The sequence below is a fragment of the Bufo bufo genome, chromosome 6, assembly GCF_905171765.1.
Source record: "Bufo bufo chromosome 6, aBufBuf1.1, whole genome shotgun sequence".
NCBI classification, from domain to species: Eukaryota; Metazoa; Chordata; class Amphibia; order Anura; family Bufonidae; genus Bufo; species Bufo bufo.
In genome coordinates, this window is record NC_053394.1 from 36,721,103 (window position 1) to 36,740,570 (window position 19,468).

Consider the following 19,468-nt stretch of genomic DNA (forward strand, 5'->3'; position numbering starts at 1 on the left):
TCCCGCGGAGAGCCAATCAGCGCTGACGCTCACGTCTAGGGAGCTAATCAGAAGGAGAGTAATTGAATAGGCATTTAAAGCGGAAGGAAGTTAGAAGGAAAGGGTGACCTATCAGGAGCCAGTGGGAGGCGCTGTCAGGGAGGGAGTGGGGGATGGTCATACAGGGAGGTAAACATGCCATTTGTGTGTGAGCTGCATGTGTGACCCGTTGTAAGGAGGCAGGATGTGTGTGACTTCCCCCTAGATGCCCCTGCCACCTGCTGCTGCCATTGCCCATAGCTCCTTATTGTGCCCATATATATAATGCAAGATACAAATGAACCCTGGAACCAGTGTGCCATGATGTGCCAGGAGCCGTGCATTGCAGTGTAGCAATTCTTGATTTCCATGGGGGAGGGGGGGGTCAATAAATGTGAAATATTCCACATCTGCCACATCCAGCGCAAAAAAATAAATATAGCATTACCCATGATGCACCTGGGTAATGGTGCATTTTAGGGTGTTACTGATTTGTCATCTTAATATTCTGCAAATAAAGGTCGGGGTTCCTAATTTTTAACTCTTCATGTGCCCTCATCGTGTCTGACCCATTACCTGTGTGTTCTGATGCAGAGAGATGGCCGATCAGGGGTTCCTTATGGAAGTCTGTGTGGATTCGGTGGAGTCTGCAGTGAACGCTGAGAGGGGAGGTAAGAGAGAAGTCTATTCTCATGTATTGTCTGTTAGTGATGAGCGCCATAGTTAATATTCAAATTCGCAATATTTCGTGAATATTCGCCATAAATTTGAGAATTTGTGATCTCCAGTCATTGTTTACTGGATTGCGAAAATCGGCAGTATAATAGATTCGCGATTAGAATATTCAACACTATTCGCGACTACGAATATATAGCACTATGTTCTAAATATTCACAAATTCTCGAAGTGGCGATATTCGCGATTCGAATATTTGCGCTCAACACTATTGTCTGCGGCTTTTATTACATTATTTGGTTTTCTTTCTATGCAGAGACCTAGATAAGGCTCCGTTCACATAACCGGTAACTAGTGTTGAGTGAACTTCTGTTTTAAGTTCGGCTTCCGGTTAGCGGAGAATCCCGATATGGATTCCGAATTCCGTTGTGGTCCGTGGTAGCGGAATCAATAATCGGCCATTATTGATTCCGCTACCATGGACCACAACGGAATTCGGAATCCATATCGGGATTCTCCGCTAACCGGAAGCCGAACTTTAGACGCCGAACTTAAAACAGAAGTTCGCTCAACACTACCGGTAACCTGATCTGGCAGAGAACAGCCTGCCACTATAATGGGATCTGGCAGGGATCCGGTCACTTTCTGGCACAGAGTCGGATCCAGTGAACTCTGGCAGGCTGTTCTCTGCCGGATCAGGTTACCGGTGATGTATACGCATCCTTACGCGGTGTTATTCTGCTTTTCTCTCCCTGCTAGGCGCTGGACGTATAGAACTGTGCGCCAGTTTGCTGGAAGGAGGAGTAACCCCCACCATAGGTGAGTATTACGAGACCCAAGGACCTGTGGGGTTGATGCTCAACCTTCCTAAGTGCTGGAGGTTTCACCCCAGTGGTGTAAAATGGTGGTTCTAGGGCAGCTGCTCATGAAACTACAACTCCCAGCATGCTCACTTACTCGGCTGTTCTTATTACTCCCATAGAAATGAATGGAGCATTCTGGGAGTTGTAGTTTCAGAATGGCTGGAGTGTTGGAGGTTGCTGATCCCTGACTTACATAAGAGTTTCTCCAAGTTCCAATTTTTGAGGGGCAAACGGCAGCGAGGCAGTTAAAATAATAATAATAATAAAAAAAAACGAACTTGCCAAATGAAGTCCCTGCTCCCTCACTAGCTACAGTGGTTTATGGCATGAGGCTGGTGATTGACTGCAGCGGTCATATGTGATATAGGCGACTGCGGCAGTTAACTGCCTCCCTCCCGTTTGGACCCTGGACAACCCCTTTAAGTATCTTTGTTCATATATTGCATTTATCCTGCGTTAATTCTTATATTAAGCCTCAGCAGCATTCACAGTTCTGGTTGCTTTTAGAGACAGTAGACAAGCTTGTTGTCAGGAATACCCCTAACAGCTTAGTCTACTTTTGCGTTTTGGCTTTCCGTTTCTGAGATCCGCTCAGGGCTCTCACAAACGGTCCAAAACGGATCAGTTTTGCCCTAATGCATTCTGAATGGATCCGCTCAGAATACATCAGTTTGCCTCCGTTCCGTCTCCATTCCGCTCTGGAGGCTGCTTGCAGCGTTTTGGTGTCCGTCTGATGAAACTGAGCCAAACGGATCTGTCCTGACACACAATGTAAGTCAATGGGGACGGATCCGTTTTCTCTGACACAATCTGGCACAATAGAAAACGGATCCTTCCCCTATTGACTTTCAATGGTGTTGAAGACGGATCCGTCTTGGCTATGTTAAAGATAATACAAACGGATCCGTTCTGAACGGATGCAGACGGTTGTAGTATCTGAACAGATCCGTCCATGACTGATCCGCGCAAAACGCGAGTGTTTTCTATGATGCAGTGACAGCTAGTTTGTGCTACATCAGATCACTGTATGTAGTGAACAAGAAATGCTGGGAGAATTCTGTTACGAAGTTGCAGAATTGGGAATACAGCTCTGGAGTTTAGTAGAGGCTGTAACTGAGGATCAGTGCAAGATAAATAATAATAAGAAAATCCATGGCACCCAATATAAGCGTCGGAATTCCATTTATTGTAATCCATACAGTGCAGGGGGACATCAGGAGGATAGCCCACAGCACGCGGCCTACGGCCGTTTGGGGGGGGGGGGGGCGCACACTGGCCACCAATGATAATACAATAGAGGGGGGGCCGGAGGAGGCCGCACACTGGCCACCAATGATAATACAATAGAGGGAGGGAGGGGGGGCCGCACACTGGCCACTAATGATAATACAATAAGGGGAGGGAGGGGGTCTGCTCCCTGCTGCCTGGCAGCCCCTGATCTCTTACAGGGGGCTATGATCCGCACAATTAACCCCTTCAGGTGCGGCACCTGAGGGGTTAATTGTGCGGATCACAGCCCCCTGTAAAAAATCGGGTGCTGCCAGGCAGCAGGGGGCAGTCATGTACACAGTTCGTAGTATATTCTAACTTGAAGCGTCCCCATCACCATGGGAACGCCTCTGTGTTAGAATATACTGTCGGATCTGAGTTTCACGATGTAACTCAAATCCGATGGTATATTCTAACATAGAGGCGTTCCCATGGTGATGGGGATGCTTCAAGTTAAAATATACCATCGGATTGGAGAAAACTCCGATCTGATGGTATATTAATAGGGACTCCTGACTTTACATTGAAAGTCAATGGGGGACGGATCCGTTTGCAATTGCACCATATTGTGTCAACGTCAAACGGATCCGTCCACATTGACTTGCATTGTAAGTCAGGACAGATCCGTTTGGCTCCGCACGGCCAGGCGGACACCAAAACAACTTTTTTTTTTCATGTCCGTGGATCCTCCAAAAATCAAGGAAGACCCACGGACGAAAAAAACGGTCACGGAAAAACGGAACCCGTTTTTGCGGACCGCAAAAAAAAACCGGTCGTGTGCAGTGACTAGTATAGTGAGTGCAGCTCTGGAGTATAATACAGAATGTAACTCAGGATAAGTAATGTATGTACACAGTGACTGCCCCAGCAGAATAGTGAGTGCAGCTCTGGGGTATAATACAGGATGTAACTCAGGATCAGTACAGGATAAGTAATGTAATGTACACAGTGACTCCATCAGCAGAATAGTGAGTGCAGCTCTGGAGTATAATACAGGATGTAACTCAGGATCAGTACAAGATGAGTAATGTAAATGGATGTACAAAGTGACTTCACTTTTTATGTAGAATTATTCTGTATGTTTGGGCATATCAGACAGAGATGTAGATCACCAGCTTTGTTCTTCGGCTGTGTTTGTAAGCGTGTGTCATTCATCCTCAATCCTTTGAGTGTCCGGAGAAGGGGTGACACCAGCTGCTTGGTTATTTTACAGGTCTTCTGCAGGTAGTGAAGCAGTATGTGCAAATCCCTGTATATGTGATGATTCGGCCGCGAGGTGGAGACTTTCTCTACTCTGACCGAGAGGTGGAAGTCATGAAGGCTGACATCCGACTAGCAAAAATACATGGGGCCGATGGACTGGTGTTCGGGGCCCTGACAGAAGATGGCAGAATCGATGCAGAACTGTGTATGGATTTACTTGGTAAGGAATATACAGCAACCAGGATTAGGTTTAGGCTTGATCTTGTGTCTTCTGATATTTTTGTGCTTTAAAGACAAAAGGAACATTAAAGGAGTATTCCCATCTCAGACAATGGGGGCATATCGCTAGGTCCCAGCCACCTCTGGGACCCGCACCTATCTCGTAATCAAAGCCTTGAAAGTCACGGAGGGCGCACAGCACATGCATGGCCACCCTCCATTCATTTCTATGGGGCCGCCGAAAATAGCAGAGCGCCGGCTCGGCTATTTCTGTCAGCCCCCTAGAAATGAATAGGAGTGGTGGCCACAGATGCGCGGTAAACTCCCCTTCATTTATATGGGGCCGAAATGAAATGTCCCCATTGTCTGAGATGAGACAACCCCTTTAAGACCCAGAAATGAATGATAACGGTTAACAGAAGATAAGGTTACTCCCAGTGTTTTTCTTCATGTTCTTGGAACAGTTTTGTAGACATACTGCAGAGAACAAAGGGTTAAATATCCTGCTGATCAGCTCCATTTTTGGCTGGGGAACAGCTGAGAATACAGGGCCTTGGGGGGGCACCTGCTGCAGCTCGTTTTCTTACAGCTTGTCACTAACAAGCTGCAGTTGTCGAAAACAGCTGATTGGCGAGGCTGACAGATGTGGGACCCCCACAATTCTGATGTCAGTGACCTATCCTGAGGAATACATTAAAATTAGCATTAGGGGGGTCATTTATTATTCTGAAATATGCCTAAAAATCTGCAACTTTTCCCTCTCACGCCAGGTCTAAATAGGTGGGTTGGGGAGAGGACGGCCGACAGGCAGGCCCATCTCCTTTACCATTTTCTATGCCCGTTTTAGGCCTAGAAAAAGGTCTAAATGTCAGACAGCCCAGAAGCTGTTTTAGATTTAGAACTGGCGAAGGATCCGATGTGCTCTTCAAAACTTCGGCGATGGGGTTCATTAAGACTTAATGTGCCCCTAAGTTCCCTATGGGGATAAAAATAAAGATCAAACATGAGAAAACGATACATCAGTGATTACAGTTTCGGCGCTCTTTCTTCCCGTTTTCATTCCAGTGAATTGTAGGGATCTCCCAATGATGACAACATTTTGAAAAGTCAGTTATCCTTTAAAGTTGAGTATTTCATAAAAACAAAAACAACAACACAGTAGCTCATCTATATTCAAGAACTATAGAAATTTTTCAATAATCTGTATAATGTGATGTTCCTGTGTTTAATTTTCCAGCCGTCTCTCGCCCCCTTCCCGTCACTTTCCACCGAGGTAAGCATGGTAACGTTGGGCCATGTTAGTGTGTGTCAAAGGTTCATGTAAATGGAGTTACAATGGCTCATGAATTACAGATTTATGATGTTAGAAATGATATATATATACTTCCAGTGCGGTGCTCTGTGCTATTGTATTGCAGCATTTGACATGGTCTACGATCCTCTGCTGGCTATGGAGACGCTGATCTCACTAGGGTTTGAGCGGGTGCTGACCAGCGGGTGTGACAGCTCAGCACTGGAAGGTCTGCCTTTAATAAAGAGGCTCGTGGAACAGGTAATGTAAGGGTGCTTAATTCCTGCACACAACTGTATCCATTTTGCGGTCCGCAAATTGCGGATCTGCAGAACACAGGTACTGGCCGTATGCATTGCACAATTTTTTTTTTTTAACACTTCTATAGGAATGTCCTATAAAATAGAACAGGACATGTTCTTTTTTTTTTTTTTTTTTTTTTGGGGGGGGGGGGGGGCAGAGGAACACACATACAAATGTGGACAGAACACGGTGTGCTACCTGCATTTTTCGGCACCAATAAAATAAATGGTTCTGCATCCGATCCGCCAAAAATGCGTATTGGATGTGAAAAAAAAAAATCTGGTCGTGTGCATGTGGTCTAAAAATTTGCATGAACATCCTATACCTGTCAGGTGTCCCTTGTTGGCAAGCAAGATCTTTGAACAGGAGGAGGATAGGCTGCCAGGTGCCTGTGGTGTTGCTTATCATGGGGAAGGAAGGATTTGGACCTGTTTAGGTGCTGACACCACTAGGTAGGGGTCAGGAAGAACAGTACAAACATTCTGTTTAGTAGTAGTGAGAATATGAACTTTTATTCTGCCAGATTCTGCTCAGGCAAGTGCCCAGGAGGTGAAGTGCCCTCTGCATTGAGCGGCTTCACAGCCCTCCCCTCTGCTCTGAGTGACAGCTGTAGTGGTCTCCTTCATTGGATGCTACAGTTGTCAATCAGAGAGTCTATGCTACTGGGAACCCTGCCACTTCAGTCGCTGCCTATGACTTCTCTGCAAGTTTTTAGGTCAACATCTGAAAAAGGGACATTCTGATGCATGGGAGACAGGGGCGTAACTACCATAGCGGCAGACCATGCGACTGCTATGGGGCCCAGGGCAAGGGGGGGCCCCAGTCTTAGTTGGGATCATCTCCTCTTCTGCTGGAGGTGAAAACTTGGCCAGGACTCTACCCTCTAAAGGAACAACTTTTAGCAAATGAGGCAGTGGAAAGATGGCCCAAGGGTCATTGAAAAGGGTTTAGGCAGAAACCCTTCTGTCCTGTGTGGGGGGGCTCGTTTGATCCTTGCTATGGGGCCCTTACTTCTCTTTGTACTATGGGGCCCTTACTTCTCTTTGTACGCCACTGACTGAAGATAAGGTTGAAAGGGCTGAATTCATTGGTCTCAATTAATTGTGCCCATTATATTTAATTTGCCTCAGTGCAGGGTATAGTATTAAATGGGTTATCCCTGGAAAACAGCCACAATAAATGACCATTTTGCATTCGCAGAGGTGGAGCCGCTCGGAGGAATAGTCATATATCCATGCTCTAAATTCACCCACCGCAGCTTGATTTACGTCCATCAAGATAGAATACGTCACCTCAAGCCAGCTCTGACAGCATCCTATGGGAGCGTAGTGGAGCCGGCACCAGCATGCCTCACTACACTGCGCATGCGCTGGATATCATCAGAGCTGAATGTATTTAGGGTATGCGTGTCATGACTATTCTGCTCAGCGTCTTCATCTCCATGATGACAATTAGGTACTATGCATACATTCTCCAAGTATTCTGTTTTGCCATTTCATTTCCATCGTCCTCTTATAAATCTCATGACGTTACTTTTCTCTTTTAGGCTAAAGGCAGGATCATAGTGATGCCAGGTAGGTAAATCACAAGCTGCCCGTCCATTGTAAGACCCTAAGTGCACACCAGGAAGACTGCCAATACTATGGCTGGGCTGTTGATGGGACTTTTGATTCATGCATGTTTTTATTTAACCTGTTGGGAAAGTCTGAGTTAAAGGGGTTTTCCCATGAACACCACGTATCCCCTATTCACAGGATAGGGGACAAGTGAGTGAGCGGCGGCCACCACTGGGACATCATCTGATACTTGATGCAACTATATGTGGCTGTCAGTGGTCATTCCCATCCCTGATTTATTCAAACGTATACACTGGACCCCATATCTTGTGATCAGTGAGGTTCTTCCCAGTAGTAGGACCTACATCGATCAGACACTTGCACCCTATATTGTGGATAGGGGGGTCTTCTGTTCAGGAGAGTCATCTCTTGACTAGAGCACACATTTGTTACATAAAGTGTCTCTCGCTCGGAAGGGTCGTGTCCTGTCCTTCATTACACTAACAACCATATTGATTTGAATGAGTATGGCGTATTGCTTAATTTCTCTTGTGGTGGCGCTGCAGGGAAACTGATCACTTACTGCCAGGTTTCAGTACAAATTGCAGCTGATTTACTAGGGGTCCCACTTTGTGATCACCGGATAGATGAGAAGGGGCAGGTAATGAATGGTGAGGTGACTGCACATGTGCATAGATTTCTCCGTTCACTTCTATAGGAATTGAGCAAGCATGTGGGACAGGAACCCCAGTCTTAGGGCTCATGCACACGGCTGTTGCCTGGCCGTATTGCGGGCCGCATACGACGGGTCTGCAATACACGGGCACTGGCCGTGTGTATCGCGGATCCATTCACTTGAATGGGTCCGCAATCCGGGAGATGCGGAACGGAGGCATGGATAGGAAGCACTACGGAGTGCTTCTGTGGGTTTACTGTACGTGCCTCCGCACTGCAAAAAAGTAGTGCATGCACTGCTTTTTTGCGGTGTGGATCGTCAGATGCGGATCGCGGACCCCATTTAAGTAAATGGGTCCGTGATCCGCATGGGGCTGCCCCACGGTCAGTGCCCGTGCATTGCGGACCACAAATTAGGGTCCGCAGCACGTGCACGGAGCCCTTACGTTCGTGGCCATGAGCCCTTAGAGGTAGGACCTGCATCCATCAGACATTTGTGACTTATCCTATGCATATTTCATAAATGTCTAAAGTGGAAATACCCCTTTAAGCCTAGGGGAGTGAGCTATAGGTCTTCGAAAACCAAAATGTTCACAAGAAACAAGATGAAGTTGCATTGAGGTTGTTTTCCACTGTGGTTAACCCAAAAGGCACCATTTATAACCAGTTCCATTGAATGATTCTTTTAACCCCTTCCCATCACTGCCTTTGTTTATTCTTACATTTTAGTTTTTTCATCCCCACATTCCAAGGGCCATAATTGTTTTACATTTTTCTGTCACCATATCCAGCTTGTGTTTTTTGTGTGGAAGAGCTTGTATTTTTAATGGCATAATTTAATATATTATGTATTGAAAAATACAATTCCACTTTTGTTTTTGGGCTTCTTTTTACTGTAATCCTACCCATTCTGTCTTTTATCTGACTTTTTGTTACATTTCGTATTATAGTATGCATTATATATTTAATTTATTTTTAATTTAACTTCTTTAATGTATTTATTCCACTAGGGAACTTGAACAGTATATTGATTGTGATACTACTGTATTGCAGTGTATTATGATTTTACCTTTATCCAAATTGGAGCCCTTTCCCTCTGTCTAAGGGCTCATGCACACGACCGTATGTATTTTGCGGTCCGCAAAAAACACGGATGACATCCGTGTGCATTCCATATTTTTAGAACGAAACAGCTGGCCCCTAATAGAACAGTCTTATCCTTGTCCGTAATGCAGACAATAATAGGACATGTTCTATTTGCTTGCGTAACGGACATACGGAGACTGAATGCACACAGAGAAACTTCAGGTTTTTTTAGTTATTTTTTGTGCTGACCCATTGAAATAAATGGTTCCGCATACGGTCCGCAAAAAAAACAAAAACTGAATGGACGCGGAAAGAAAATACGTTTGTGTGCATGATCTCTAACTGCTTAGATGCTGCGGTTGCTATTGATTGTAGCATCTAGGGGGTTTAACTGCATCAGCTGTTTAGTACAGCCAGCACTGGAACCATACACTCCTTTACAACATGTGACATACCTGTATATCACATATTGGGAAGGGGTTAATGAAACCCAATACATTCCTGCGTGTCTAATTGCTCATCATCACACATGCACTCTCTTTCCCCTACCCCTGTTTCATGTAGCTAAGGTATTCAAATGTGATCAAAATATCTACATTTATTTTTTATCTTTTTTATTTTTTGGTCCTGTAGGTGGCGGCATCACAGAAAGGAACCTCCACAGAATTCTGGAAGGCGCCGGGGTTCAGGAATTTCACTGTTCTGCACGATCTACCAAGGAGTCATTAATGAAATACAGGTACAGATCTAAGATCGTATTGCACCTTGCCATTTTCACACTGTACTCCTGGTCATATGGTATGTGCTTTCTCCATCAGAAACAACTCTGTGACCATGGGAGCTGCACTCACTACCTCCGAGTATGCCATCAAGGTTGCCGACGTGACCAAAGTCAGGACATTGAATGCTATGGCAAAGAATTTCCTCTGAAACAACCTCCCATGGAGCCGCAGGGAATGTGGTGTTGCATCAACACAGAAGATTGGTACCTGGAATACTGTGCTGACTGGTGGTTGGGTAGCTAAAGGGCCGGCCATGGTGTGGAGGCGATTGCATGATGGATTTGAGGTTTATTTGTTCTGATTGTCCACTATAGGTGAAGATGTGATTGATTGGAGATCTCCTGTAACACAGTCCTGTGATGTTCAGACCAGCTCTGTGCCAAGGAGGGAATACACACATTGTTCTTTTAAGGGCTGCATTCACACGCAGTGGAAAAATCCATGCTGCGGATCTTAACATCTGCAGTATGTTGATTATTGGAAAGGCTGCAGATTAGCCCCATTGATTGACAGTGGGGCTAATCCTTGTGCAGATCTGCAGGTACAGTACAGACCAAAAGTTTGGACACACCTTCTCATTCAAAGAGTTTTCTTTATTTTCATGACTATGAAAATTGTAGATTCACACTGAAGGCATCAAAACTATGAATTAACACATGTGGAATTATATACATAACAAACAAGTGTGAAACAACTGAAAATATGTCATATTCTAGGTTCTTCAAAGTTGCCACCTTTTGCTTTGATTACTGCTTTGCACACTCTTGGCATTCTCTTGATGAGCTTCAAGAGGTAGTCCCCTGAAATGGTTTTCACTTCACAGGTGTGCCCTGTCAGGTTTAATAAGTGGGATTTCTTGCCTTATAAATGGGGTTGGGACCATCAGTTGCGTTGAGGAGAAGTCAGGTGGATACACAGCTGATAGTCCTACTGAATAGACTGTTAGAATTTGTATTATGGCAAGATAAAAGCAGCTAAGTAAAGAAAAACGAGTGGCCATCATTACTTTAAGAAATGAAGGTCAGTCAGTCAGCCGAAAAATTGGGAAAACTTTGAAAGTAAGGGCTATTTGACCATAAAAGGAGAGTGATGGGGTGCTGCGCCAGATGACCTGGCCTCCACAGTCACCGGACCTGAACCCAATCGAGATGGTTTGGGGTGAGCTGGACCGCAGAGTGAAGGCAAAAGGGCCAACAAGTGCTAAGCATCTCTGGGAACTCCTTCAAGACTGTTGGAAGACCATTTCAGGGGACTACCTCTTGAAGCTCATCAAGAGAATGCCAAGAGTGTGCAAAGCAGTAATCAAAGCAAAAGGTGGCTACTTTGAAGAACCTAGAATATGACATATTTTCTGTTGTTTCCCACTTGTTTGTTATGTATATAATTCCACATGTGTTAATTCATAGTTTTGATGCCTTCATAGTCATGAAAATAAAGAAAACTCTTTGAATGAGAAGGTGTGTCCAAACCTTTGGTCTGTACTGTATATCCGGGCAGAAATCCAAGTGTCAGCCTGGATCTCTGCTGCAGGGTGAAAAAAAATATATATTTGCCTTTGACAGATCCTGCACGTGTGAACCCCAGCATTGAAAAGTATTGGGATAAGGGTTGGTTTAGGCTACGAATCTGTGACCGGCAAGCTGCACATGAACTACTACTTTGATACAACCACCATCATCCAAGATACATTAGTGGGATATAGTTGGAGGCTGGACCATAAATGAATAAATTGCTTGTGAGCTGTTGGACAAATTAAAGGGAAAGTCCACATAAAATACTTATTTTGACTCAATATATACTCGTAACAGGTTTAAAGGGCTTGTCTGGCCCAATAAAAAAACACTTTCAATCCAGCAGGGACTTCAGGGAACCATGGCACTGGAGGCATCTGGAAATGTGAGAGAGTTTTTTTTAAACAGGCCAAACAACCCCTTTATTTCGCTGGGCATCTGTGAACTAAGAATTTTTCCGATTCCTTAGGTGCTGTCCATGGATTTTTGTCACTGAAACTCAAAGTAATTGGCACTTTATCACAATCATTAAAGAGTTTGGTTCTCCAAAAGCGGAATGCTGGGTCAGTAAGGATCCAGGCTTGTGGACGGAAGATACATATTAGTATTATTGATTGGCGAGCGGCATAATAGCCTGACCAGGGCGACCCTACCATCCATGTGGATGGACCCTACAGAAGTCTGCTATGTCCGCAGCCAGCAGTTTGTAGCTATATAGAAACCAACTAGGTTTTATACATGTGACCGTTTTCTTTCACATGGAAGCCCTAAAAGTAGGTTAAAGGAAACTGTAGTGGACTTCTCCTAAGCCTGGATCTATACACGGCTCTAATGTTTTCATTACTATTTTTTTAAAGCAGGGTAGACACCAGTGCTCCTAGAAATCTGCTACTGGAGCTTAAGCTTTTGGGTGGTTTTCTTTAAAATGTGTTCCTTTTCTTAGATATAAGAATACCAAGAATACCCGCGATACAAGCTGTGGCTGTCCATGCGGATGAGCCACTGTGCCTGTCTAATCAATACGTTACGCCCCTCATGTCTAGGCTGGCCCTTACGTCTATACCCCTCAAGGTGTCTAACTGCCCTGGAGTGCCCATCCCTGGCTTATAGGACCTATAATCCGCCTTCTATTCATATTTTGGGGACAATAGGCAACATGTCCTCATTGAAGGAGCATTCCCATCTGAGACATTTATAGCATATGAATAGAATATATTCCATAAATGTCTGATCTTACCTCTGAGACCTGCTCCTATCTGAAGAACAGGCTCCGCAGGGGACGGACAGCACACAGCATGCGTAGCATCCTCTCAGTTAACTGCTATGCTGTAGAAATATTTAAAGGGGTTGTCTGGGCTTTTACTATTAATGACCTCAGGATAGGTCATTAATATCAGATCGGCGGGGGTCCGACGCTCGGCACCCCCGCTTGATGCGCTGTATGAGGAGACGGTGCTCGCAGTGCGCACGTGCCGTCTCCAGTCTCTCTTCCTGCTCTGCCGCTGCTGTTTATGGCAAAGACCATAGACCGCAGCAGCGGACAGGAAGAGAGAAGGGAGACGGCAAGTGCACACTGCGCGCGCCATCTCCTCATACAGCTCATCAGCGAGGGAGCCTGGTGTCGGACCCCCGCTGATCTGATATTAATGACCTATCCTGAGGATAGGTCATCAATAGTAAAAGCCCAGACAACCCTTTTACATAAGCAGGCTGGCTATTTTTTAAAGTCTAATAGCAGTCAATGGAGAGTGAGCTGTGCAGGCTCTGCCACCCCTCCATTCACTGCTATGGGACTTTCGAAAAGGAAGGAGTGGAGGAGTGGCTGCGCTTGCTTGACTTACTATCCATTCACTTCCAGGTCCTATTCTTGAGATAGTTGTTGGTTCCTCCTCTGGGACCCAAATCCTATCAGACATTGGTGGCATATCCTATAGCAGGGATGCTCATCCTGCGGTCCTCCAGCTGTTGTAAAATGACAACTCCCACCATGCCCTTCTGTAGGCTGTCTGGGAATGATGGGAGTTGTAGTTTTGCAACAGCTGGAGGGCCGCAGGTTGAGCATGCCCGTCCTATAGATATCATAAATGCCCCAGCTGGAAATGTACCTTTACGGAGACTATTCCTTTTGAACACCTTGATTTTGTACCTGAATTCATGTGTTCAGTTCAGTTTGTTGAATTCTACCATAATTCTGATTACCATTATTGTTTCCATCTCTAGTGTGGTGATTACAAATGGGGGAAGGGCCGGTAAGATTACAGAATTGGTTAATGAGTCTATTAAGTGTTCTGGATATGACAGTATGGAGTATTATGGATTTCAAAGTTTTATTAAATTAAATAGTATAAAAAAAATTACGTGCATTTAGTTGCTTTATAGTTAGACGTGATTTCGCTTTATACGTATTACACAGTTGAGTCCCATTATTCTGACCGCCAGACAGTATCCAGAGTAACCGCTGCGTGTAGCATGGACAGCAGCTAGACGGGCAGGGAGTGACTCAGTAAGGTCCTGGTATCTGGAGCCATGCTGACTGCAGTGCATCCCACAACTGCTGGGGGGGGGGGCATGATCCTAGAGATGCTCGCTTGGGTTCAAGTCTGGAGAATTAGGGGGCCATGGTAATACATGGAAGTCTTGGTTATGGTCTTCCAACCAATGTCAGGCTTTTCTATCTACGGGACATGTCGCAGTGTCTTGCTGGAAGATCCAATCTGCCCCAGGAAAGACTATCGGCACATATGGGTGTACATGATTCATACCCAAATCAGTCCAGAGTGCCTTCCACATGGATAAGTGGAGCCAGAGAATGCCACAAAAACACTCCCTGGACCAGACGACAAGGCTTTTCAGTTTTGTCGCCATTTGTTGGATGCCCCGCCACCGCGCTATTCCTGCCCCAGGAGCGATAGTGACACTCTACTACCCTACAGGCTGGCTGCTACTGTACCCCGCCGCTGCGCATCTCCACCTCCTCAGGACTGCCAGAGGTATTTAAATGTACTGAGAGTTTGTGTGACCGGATTGGCGGTGGGCAGATGAGGGGGAGACGGGAAAACCAGCATGTGACCTGTTTGGGACTGGGGGCAGGAAGGTGAGCTTGGGAAGATGAGCATGTCACCAGATTAAGGGAGGGGGAGGTTGGTAAGCCTGGACAAGATGGCGGGGGGGGGGGGGGGGGGGAGGGGGTAGGGGAGGCTGGTTATGAAGGGAAACCAGCTTTCTGACTACTTTTGGGGGGAAGGAGTGATGAGCCTGAAATGATTTCTGGGGAGTTGGGGAACAAGCTAACTGACTACTTTGGGGGGTGCGGTGGGGATGGTGAGTCGGAATGTGATTAGTCTGTGGGGGGGGGGGGGCGAGATCGAAGTGTGATTGGTGCAGCTCTGTGGGGGTCACCAGTATATGGGGTACCAATTAGAAATGAGCTAATTTTTTACAATTTTGGTTTGCCGAATTTTTCATGAAAAATTCGATTCGATCCGAATATATTTGTGTGAATTACGTCAGAAAACAGCTATTTCCTGGCTGCAGAGAGCCTGTATAGTGGTGTAGAACACTGTGCCTTGCAGTAACACACATAGGGAGTCTGCTGTGGTGGTGAAATAATACTGTGAGTCAGTATGACATGTAGATGACAGGCGTCGCTCTTAGAATCACTGCACACTTCACTTATTTGGGCAGTCACAGGGCCAAAACTGACCAAATAACTCAAGTGTAAACTCAGCCTTACAGGTTGATGTTATTGTCAAGAAGAAGCGCACTCCTTTTACACCATCGCCAGCTGATTCCACATAGAGGTCTACAGAACCTGTTCTATTAAACGCTTATACAAGTAGAGCCCCTCCCCCCCCCCCGACAGAGTGGAGAGGGTGTCAGCAGTAAGTTTGTGTTGACATCACTGATTATTTTGCCCTTCCTCTGATCCGTCAGAACAATAACCCCCAAAAAACTGATCCAGTCTGTTGAGCATCCACCTTCACTCGCTCAGCATTTTCTCAATAATCCATCAGTATTGCTAATGCCCAAAAAAAACAGGAGTGGATGCAAAACAGAGATGACACGTGAATGGAATATCTGCATGTCTTCTGTGTTTTGTACCCACTCCTGCTTTTGGCTACTAAATCATAAGCCAATTCTGATGGGACCATACAGGCCTTACAGCTGCTACACAGACAGGATCTGTTGTGTGTCTCTTTTCCTTCCTTCTGACAGATCAGAAGAAAGGTCAAATAAATGGTGATGTCAGCCAGGCCGAAAGGCAAAATAGTGGACCAGTCATGAAGTGGGGAGGGTGGGAACAGCATGAAGTTCACAGAGTGGCCCTATGGCATAGTGGTGAGGTGAAAGCAGCATCAGGATACCACAGAGTGGCAAGGTGACATAGTGTGGAGATGGCAGCAGCATCAGGATACTACAGAGTGGCAAGGTGACATAGTGTGAAGATGACAGCAGGAGGAGACCACAGAGTGGCAAGGTGACATACTGTGGAGATGGCAGCATCAGGATACCACAGAATGGCCCTATTACATAGTGGTGAGGTGGAAGCAGCATAAGGATACCACAGAGTGGCAAGGTGACATACTGTGGAAATGGCAGCAGCATCAGGAAACCACAGAGTGGCAAGGTGACAGTGTGGAAATGGCAGCAGCAGGAGGATACCACTGACTGGCAAGGTGACACACAGTGTGTGCAGCTGCATCAGGAGACCACAAAGTGACCCGGTAACAGAGTGGGGCGGTGTGTGGCATCAGGCGGGTGGCAGCAAGAGTAGTAGCTGAGGCAGGTAGTCAGAAGACAGCAGTCTCTTTTATCAAAGTGTTGGTGTGGCATCATAGATGATCTAGTCTGATGTGTCAGGAATTGGTGGTTGGAAATCCTGGCTGATGCACGCCTGATTCATCTTGACAAAGGTCAGTCTCTCCACATTTTGGGTGGACAGACGAGTTCTCCTTGGGGTAACTATGGCCCTCTGCCGCACTAAACACCCACTCTGATGCCACACTACTGACCAGGCAGGACAGCTTTTCCAGGGCATACGCTGCTAGTTACGGCCACAAATCCAGTTTGGCTGTCCAGTAGTCCAGTGGATCTTCAATGTGGGTTGGCAGGGTGCTGTCCATATATGCCACCACCTGCTCCAGGTCCACCTGCTGCTGCTGCTGGTGAGTAGTTTCTTTACTATGCGAGTGAAGAAAGCTACTCATCAGTGACTGTAGACTCAGGCTGCTGCTGATGGAGCTGGTACTGCTCCTACCTCCCCACCCTGCCACAGCAGCCATGGCAGAGGAACGTGAGCGCAGAGGGCCCCCCCCCGGTCAGACCTGCGAGAGGATGGACGATGGCGCAGACAGGCAGTGGCCAACTGACTACATAGGATGTCTCTGTAGTAGTTTAGTTTGTCCTCCCTCTCAGTGGGTGTAAAAAAAAAAGGCCCCCATTCTGGACCGGTAGCGAGGGTCCAACAAGGTGGAGAGCCAGAAGTCATCCCTCTGCCGAATGGTGACAATTCGACTGTCACTACGCAAGCAAGTGAGCATGGATCGTGCAATTTACGCAAGTGACTCAGAGGTGACTCCCTGCCTCCATCTCCACTGCATACTGACACGGTGTGTCTGGGTCCTCTGTCTCGTCTTCCTCATCGCCCTAGAGCTCCTCCGGCTGCTCCTGTTCCTCCTCTCCTGTCACCTGAGTAGAAAAACCACCCATTTGGCTACATATTGCCTGTGCTCCAATGTCCTCCTCCTCTTCCAGTTCAGCCCCCACAGGGCTCATGTGGCCGTGAGATCAAGGCGCCACGTCTCCAGTCCCCTGACCAGCCATTGTTACCAGCATCTGTTCCAGGACATGATAAAGCAGTGGAATGACGTCGTTCAGCCCATAGTCCTGGCGACTGACAAATAACGTGGCGTCCTCAAATGGCCTGAGCAAACAACAGGTGTCACGCATGAGCTGCCACTGGCTAACATCGAAGTTACACAGGGGAGTACTCCTATCCGCTTACATAATCAAGAAATCGTTGATGGCCTTTCTCTGTTCGTATAGTCGGTCCAACATATGGAGGGTGGAAACGTCGCAGATCAGCCTATGTTGGGGAATGCCGTTCTGCCGCTGCAGCTCAAGGAGGGTGTGCTTTGCGGTGTACGAGTGGCTGAAGTGCATGCAAAGTTTCCTGGCCATTTTTTGGATGTCTTGCAGATGGGTGGTATACTTCATAAACCGCTTGACAACCAGATTGAACACGTGTGCCATACAGGGCGCATGGCTCAACCCTCCTTGACGCAGCGCCCCGTTGTCGGTCACCATGGTTCCGATTTTGAGTTGCCGGGGAGAAAGCCAAGATTTTACTTCTTGACGAAGGACACGGAGCAGTTCCTCCCCTATGTGACACTGTTCGCCCAGGGAAACGAGGTGCATAACAGCATGACACCGCCGTGCCCTGCACATGTGGTATGCTGGAGGGGCCCTGTGAATTGTCCCTGCAGTGGAGGCTGAGGACATGGTGGATGATGAGGAGACAGAGGCTGACATTGTCGCAGGACCAACATCGTGACAACTTGGAGGCAGAAGCGGTGTGATCTGGCCAAGTTGCTGGTGTGGCTTTGCAGGAACCACATTCACCCAGTGGGCCGTAAAGGATATGTACTGTCCCTGACCGTAGTTACAGCTCCACACGTCGGCGCTGCCGTGCACTTACAGGCTCAAGGACTGGCCCACCTTCTGTTCTACATGTGTGTGCAGGGCTGGTACTGCCTTTTTCGCAAAGAAATGACAGCTTGGGACTCTCCACCTTGGCTCAGCACAAGCCATCAGTTCTCTGAAAGGTGCAGAGTCCACCACTTGGAAAGGGAGGGACTGCAGCACCAGCAACTTGGACAGGAGCACATTCGGCTTCTGCACCGTTGGATGCGTGCACGTGTACTGTTTTCTCTTGACAATCGCTTCGGTGATCGATTGCTGACGGAATGACTGACGAGGAGTAGGAGCAGGAGCATCTGGACCAGCAGAAGATGGGATTGACAGACAGCTCCCTTCGGCTGAGGTGGTGGAGCCTTGACTGGCTGAAACCGGGTGCGTGCCACTGGGTGATGCCGCGGTAGCTGCGGAAGGCTGGACCACCACATCGGAGCCACGGTTCTCCCAGGCCACTGCATGGCGATGCTGCATATGTTGACGCAGGGCCATAGTGCCAACATTGGCACCCTGGCCACGCTTCACCTTCTGCCCACATATTCTACATATGGCCACGTTAACCTCCTCTGGCAGCTTAAAGGGACACTGACAGGCCAAATCAGCATATTTAGTTATATATATGACATTACAGGTCTTATACAGTCTATTAAAAGCATCTAAGTATCCCCCCTGTCCACCTTATAAATACCGAAAACTAAAGTTTTATAAGCTGCCTGTCTCGTCACCAATCTGCCCAAGGGGCGGCGTTTCATCTCAAAATGCGCCCAGCCAGCCGCTCCCAACTGCCGTTCTGAAGCCCCGCCCAGCTCATCAATATTCACTTCGCTGGGCGGCGGCTACAACTCTCCCCAGTCACGATCCTGCGCATGGGCAATTGAATCCTCCTGGCATCGTTCATGTCTAATCTTCTGCGCCTGCGCCCCGCCGTGGTTACATCGCGCCTGCGTACACACCCAGCCTGCGTCTTCGAGGCCGCTGCAGCCTCTGCCTCATGCGCATGCGCCAGGCACTGTTCAGAGCAGACATGAACGATGCCAGGAGGATTCAATTGCCCATGCGCAGGATCGTGACTGGGGAGAGTTGTAGCCGCCGCCCAGCGAAGTGAATATTGATGAGCTGGGCGGGGCTTCAGAACGGCAGTTGGGAGCGGCTGGCTGGGCGCATTTTGAGATGAAACGCCGCCCCTTGGGCAGATTGGTGACGAGACAGGCAGGTTATAAAACTTTATATTTCGGTATTTATAAGGTGGACAGGGGGGATACTTAGATGCTTTTAATAGACTGTATAAGACCTGTAATGTCATATATATAACTAAATATGCTGA

General features: G+C 47.1%; 1 protein-coding gene across 3 annotated transcripts; it reads left to right on the top strand.

The window, feature by feature from the left end:
- Positions 1-125: 125 nt before the first annotated feature.
- Positions 126-10,479, top strand: CUTC (cutC copper transporter). 3 transcript variants are annotated; one of them, XM_040438686.1, is made up of 9 exons: positions 126-168; positions 613-689; positions 1,453-1,512; positions 4,039-4,248; positions 5,485-5,520; positions 5,666-5,799; positions 7,388-7,415; positions 9,792-9,897; positions 9,977-10,479. In XM_040438686.1, exons 2-9 carry the CDS (start codon positions 617-619, stop codon positions 10,086-10,088), a joined length of 759 nt encoding a protein of 252 aa, XP_040294620.1. In that variant the 5' UTR covers positions 126-168; positions 613-616; the 3' UTR covers positions 10,089-10,479. The 3 variants fall into 3 exon arrangements, with proteins under 3 accessions (XP_040294620.1, XP_040294619.1, XP_040294621.1); XM_040438685.1 differs by lacking the exon at positions 126-168 and adding an exon at positions 186-210; XM_040438687.1 differs by lacking the exon at positions 126-168 and adding an exon at positions 207-225.
- The last annotated feature ends 8,989 nt before the right edge of the window (positions 10,480-19,468 follow it).